The 5078-nt window shown below is 50.6% G+C and overlaps 1 protein-coding gene across 1 annotated transcript; it reads left to right on the forward strand.

The window, feature by feature from the left end:
- The first annotated feature begins 475 nt into the window (after positions 1-475).
- On the forward strand, positions 476-3153 carry LOC9268895 (putrescine hydroxycinnamoyltransferase 2-like). Its single transcript, XM_015786441.3, has one exon. It carries the CDS (start codon positions 937-939, stop codon positions 1894-1896), a length of 960 nt encoding a protein of 319 aa, XP_015641927.1. The 5' UTR covers positions 476-936; the 3' UTR covers positions 1897-3153.
- Positions 3154-5078: the final 1925 nt, after the last annotated feature.

The following is a 5078-nucleotide window of genomic DNA, read 5'->3' on the forward strand; positions in this document are numbered from 1 at the left end:
GGAAAACCTCGACAGTCTCAACTCAATACAGTAATTTAAGGACGAACCATTTGCCCATTTTCACATGATGTTTAGTACAGATTCAACATACAAGTACATACATACAGAAAAAAAAATCAGTTTGTAACCCCTACAATTTGTTGTTTCTTCTTACAAGTACATATATACAGAAAAAAAATATCAGTTTGTAACCCCTACAATTTGTTGTTTATTCTCATATATTATCCATTTCCACATGATGTTAAGTACATATTCAACATACAAGTACATATATACAGAAAAAAAATATTAGTTTGTAACCCCTACAATTTGTTGTTTCTTCTTACAAATTATACTACTTTTGAGCCATGGACAAAAAGAAAGGAGATTTCTTTCATTCACCGCGTGCATGTTTCTGAACCGTTAAACGGTGTATATATTTGTAAAAAAATTCTACAGGAAAGTTGTTCTAAAATTTATATTAATCCATTTTTAAATTTAAAATAATTAATACTTAATTAATAATTCTGATCCTAAGTATCAAAGTGACACTGATAGAAGAGATACCTCGTTATTCTTAAACCCCTTATACACCTACTACGCATCTACTAGTACCACTATTAAGTATGGCTGGCCTAGTGTGACTTGCATCTCCGGTCAAAAACAAATGGACTCGTTCTACGTGACAGTAGTCTTATTGATCTTTTTTCTGCAATTTGACTGCAGAGACTTCACTGCCTTTGCTGCACACCCATCGTGCCAACCATTTCATACACCCAACCCAACTCACCAACCCACACCACTGCATGCACACATGCCTCGCTCTCTCTATATAAACCAACCCAAAATGGCCACGAAAAACCACCAAAAAAACGTAGCGCGCGGCACACGGATCAACGTGAACGTGAACGAGACCGAGACCTCGCCGCCGGCGACCAAAAATTTGTACTAACTGTGATGGCCACGGTGGAGGTGTTGACGTCGGAGGTGGTCGCCCCGGCGGAGGAGACGCCGGCGGGCGCCGTGTGGCTGTCCAACCTCGACCTCGCCGCGCGGCGCGGGTACACGCCGACGGTGTACTTCTACCGGCGGAACGGCGACGACGAGGCGGCGTTCTTCGCGGCGGACGCCGTGAGGGACGGCCTCGCCAGGGCTCTGGTGCCGTTCTACCCGCTCGCCGGCCGGCTCGGGCTCGCCGGCGGCGGCGAAGACGGGCGCGTCCAGATCGACTGCACCGGCGAGGGCGCGGTGTTCGTCACGGCGAGGTCCGGGCACTACGCGCTGGACGACCTGATGAACGAGTTCGTGCCGTGCGACGAGATGCGCGACCTGTTCGTGCCCCCGACGCCGCCGCCGAACCCGCCGTGCGCGCTGCTGCTGGTGCAGGTCACGCACCTGCGGTGCGGCGGCGTCGTGCTCGGCATGGCGCTGCACCACTCGGTGGTGGACGCGAGGAGCGCGGCGCACTTCGCGGAGACGTGGGCGAGCATCGTGCGCGGCGCGCCCGCCGGGGACGCGCCCGTGCCGCCGTGCTTCGACCACAAGCTGCTCGCCGCGCGGCCGGCCCGCGCGGTGCTGTACGACCACCCGGAGTACAAGCCCGAGCCGGCGCCGGCGCCGGCGCACGCCGCCACGGCGTCCACGTACGCGAGCGCCATCATCACGCTGACGAAGCAGCAGGTGGGCGCGCTGAAGGCGGCGTGCGCGGGGGCGTCCACGTTCCGCGCGGTGGTGGCGCTGGTGTGGCAGTGCGCGTGCCGCGCGCGTTCGCTGCCGCCGGACAAGGCAAACCTATTCCTTCTCTATAAGTACATCTCCGAAGATTGGGTCGACATACAACTTAATATTCAACAAAGGGATAATTGCATCTATGCCCCTACTTTGAAAGCCAATTGCTGTTTTACCCCCACTTTTTAGGGTTTGCAGTTTTACCCCTATTTTTTGAATCTGAACCAGCCGTCTACCCTCACTTGTGACAGCCGTTTGGTAGGTCCCACGTTTTATGTTAAAGAAATACAAAAGAAAATAAAGAAAAGGTTTTAGGGTATGGATAAATATGCAATTACCTTTGTACCCCTAGGGAGTGGATAGGGCCTGACTGATAGAGGGAGAAACGCTAGCGCCGACGGCGTGGAACCGGCTCCTTGACTTAGCTCGTTCTAAGTCAGAGGTGTACAGTAATCTGCGTCACGTGCTACAGTTCCTCTGACGTAACACTGTAGCAACAGTGCGAAACAGTGAAAAATATGGTTTAGAGTTGCTGTTTGGAAAATACTATTCACGGTACTGTATCGATCTGTTCGTTGTGGATCGGACGGCTGAAAATCCCCCTGTCAGAGTACCATGTGCTTCTGACTTAGAACGAGCTGGATCTTGTTCCCGACGGCGTGCCCGCGGCGCGGAGGCTGCGGCGAGGGAGGGAGCGCGCGGAGGCGGCGGCGGCGGCAGTGAGGTGAGTTCGTCGGTGAAGAGAAAGTGGGGGTGAAGTGAAGTGCGATTTGAGGAGGGAGCGGTGGAGGCGTGAGGAGGCGAGCCGCACATGGCCACCACGCGCGGCGGTGGTGGCTGCTGCTGGTGGCGGTGGTCTGCCTGTTGTGCGCGGCGGCGAGGTCTCCGGAGGGGAGGGCGCACCGCACCGGCACCTGAAGGGGCTCAACAAGCCGGCGGTGAAGAGCATCGAGGTGCGTCGTGTGTGAAGATTTTGAATTTGCCTCTTTTTCTTTTTCTTTTTTGAATTGGTATCTATCATGGGTTCGTCCTGGTCAAAGTTAAGCGTGTGTGGCTTCATTTGGGAAGAGGATTTGGGAGGAAGCACGAGCAAGGTGGTAGGTTTGCTCTTGGGCTTATCGTTCAAAGTGCAAGGTGGCATTCTGATTCAAAAGAAGATGTCTTTTCTGTGGCTCTGTGTGGTTGTGCAAGGCCCTTCTTCCAGCCGTACCACCTCATCATCGTCCTGGACGGCGACCCCAAGAAAACGATCCGGGTGACTGCTTCGATGAAGAAGTTTATCTCCAAGAAGAAGTACATCTACACCATCGACGAGTTCCTCCCCTTCCACCCCTCGATTAACTTCACCTCAGTGAGATCTGTCTCTGTTAAGGTTTGATCTGTGGACACTAAGTAATATTTGTGCTCGATGATGTTGAGATTATGGGCATATAATGATTTAATTTATTCCATAAATAAATCATGACATTAAAGATGAAAACTAGCATGAACGCATCATTAGATCTACACATGTAAACTACGCAGAATAACATGAACAGATCAAATATGCGCAACATATTGAACACGTACCGAGGTGACGAAAAGACCGGCTGCTTGGTCGAAACTTTTCGCAGGTGTCTACGAAGGCACGAAACACGCGAGCGAAGAGGAAGGCGAGCCGTCGCGAACGAACAGGGAGCAGTCGCGCGAAGCGCTTCCCAAAAACCTTATTGACGCCTTCTCCCGGTGCAGGACGTCAAAGGCAGAGGTTCCGGAGACCTGCTCTCCCGATCGCTGGTGCACGCCGGCGAGCGGGATGGAGTAGTCTACGAGCGACGGCGCAGTACAGAGTAGGAGGCAAACCCTAGATTGATTTTCGCATATATTGCGTGAAGACGGCGGGTCGGTTTATATAGAGAAGGGTCGCTTGATCAGGGCGCCCGCACGATCTCTACTGCGCGTAACCGAACCGGATAAGTCGCGCGTAACTTATCCGGACTCCACGCCGTTTGCACGCACCGGATTTTTCGGAACGTTTCCAAAACAAAAACGAATCCGAATTTGCAGCAAAACAAAACTGCAAAAGGAGGCTGCATCTGCGCAAGGGTGAGGAGCCAATTTTTCGGACCATTCGACGCGTACGTCGTGCACGCGCGCCGCCTGCCCTGCCCTGCCAGGCGAGGCGAGCGAGCGCGCGCGTGTGTTTCCCCTCTTCTCTCCACCACACATGCTTCAAGTGGCTAGGAGGGCATCCTCCCTTTTAAGGAGGTCCCCCTCTCCTAGAATAAGCAAGGTGGTACTAAACTCCACATGCATGCCATCCCATGAGGTGGGCTTTTGTGATTTTCCAAAGAATTAATCTTCGAGTGGGCTAAGGCCCATTCATTAATTCCAACAATCCCCCACCAAATCTCAAAATCCCACTGAGATTTGCCTTTTCCAATGTACTGTTTATATACCAGCGGTTCGATGGAGACCAATTAAGGTTGAACATCCACCTAGAACTCCAAGCTACACTTACTCACAACTTGAACAATGGACTACGCCTTGAATTGCAAGTCTTGTGCAAGCAAGTTTCACTCAAAGTCTTATCTGGTACTAGACCGTCTGTAGACTACCCCTCGGGTGGAGCGTATAAGTCATACTCCTAGGTCTTTAGTAAGCTTCCTAGAAGATTCACCCAAAATCTTCATAGACTGTGACCAACAGTCAAGCTCACAAAGGTGAGTTCCTTCAAGAATGCTCTGCAGGACAACATCTTTGCTAATTAAAGCCAACAGAACTCATTAAGGCATAGCCAACCTGCCTTGCAGCTCACGAGAGTATATGCATCTTCACTTGGATAGGGTATATATATTGGTACTCTCCTCTAGTTTATTAATGGTTTGTTCTTCCCAGGATCTAATTCACGGGATCTCCGATCACATAGACTGGGTTACAACCATAGTATAACTCACATGGGTCTCAAACCCATCTCCTTCGATGCATTGTCTATCACATTTCGTGATAGTCCCTTCGTGAAGGGATCTGCCAGGTTTCTCGCTGTTTGGATGTAATCCAACGTTATAACTCCGGAGTTTCTTAATTTCCTGATAGACTTCAATCGTCTTTTCACATGTCTAGACGATTTCATATTATCCTTAGAACTATTCACTTTGACAATTACCGTTTGATTGTCACAGTTCATAAGGATAGCCGGCACCGGTTTTTCAACAACAGGCAGATCCATTAATAGATCACGCAGCCATTCTGCCTCAACAGTAGCAGTATCCAGTGCCGTTAGCTCTGCTTCCATGGTTGACCTCGTCAAAATTGTCTGTTTGCAAGACCTCCATGAAACAGCACCACCAACCAGTGTGAAAACATATCCACTAGTGGCTTTGATCTCATCC

Source organism: Oryza sativa, chromosome 6 (assembly GCF_034140825.1).
Source record: "Oryza sativa Japonica Group chromosome 6, ASM3414082v1".
Taxonomy (NCBI): domain Eukaryota; kingdom Viridiplantae; phylum Streptophyta; class Magnoliopsida; order Poales; family Poaceae; genus Oryza; species Oryza sativa.

What these genes read in the sequence shown, in the direction of transcription:
- LOC9268895 (XM_015786441.3), top strand. Translation starts at nt 937, where the DNA reads ATGGCCACGGTGGAGGTGTTGACGTCGGAGGTGGTCGCCCCGGCGGAG.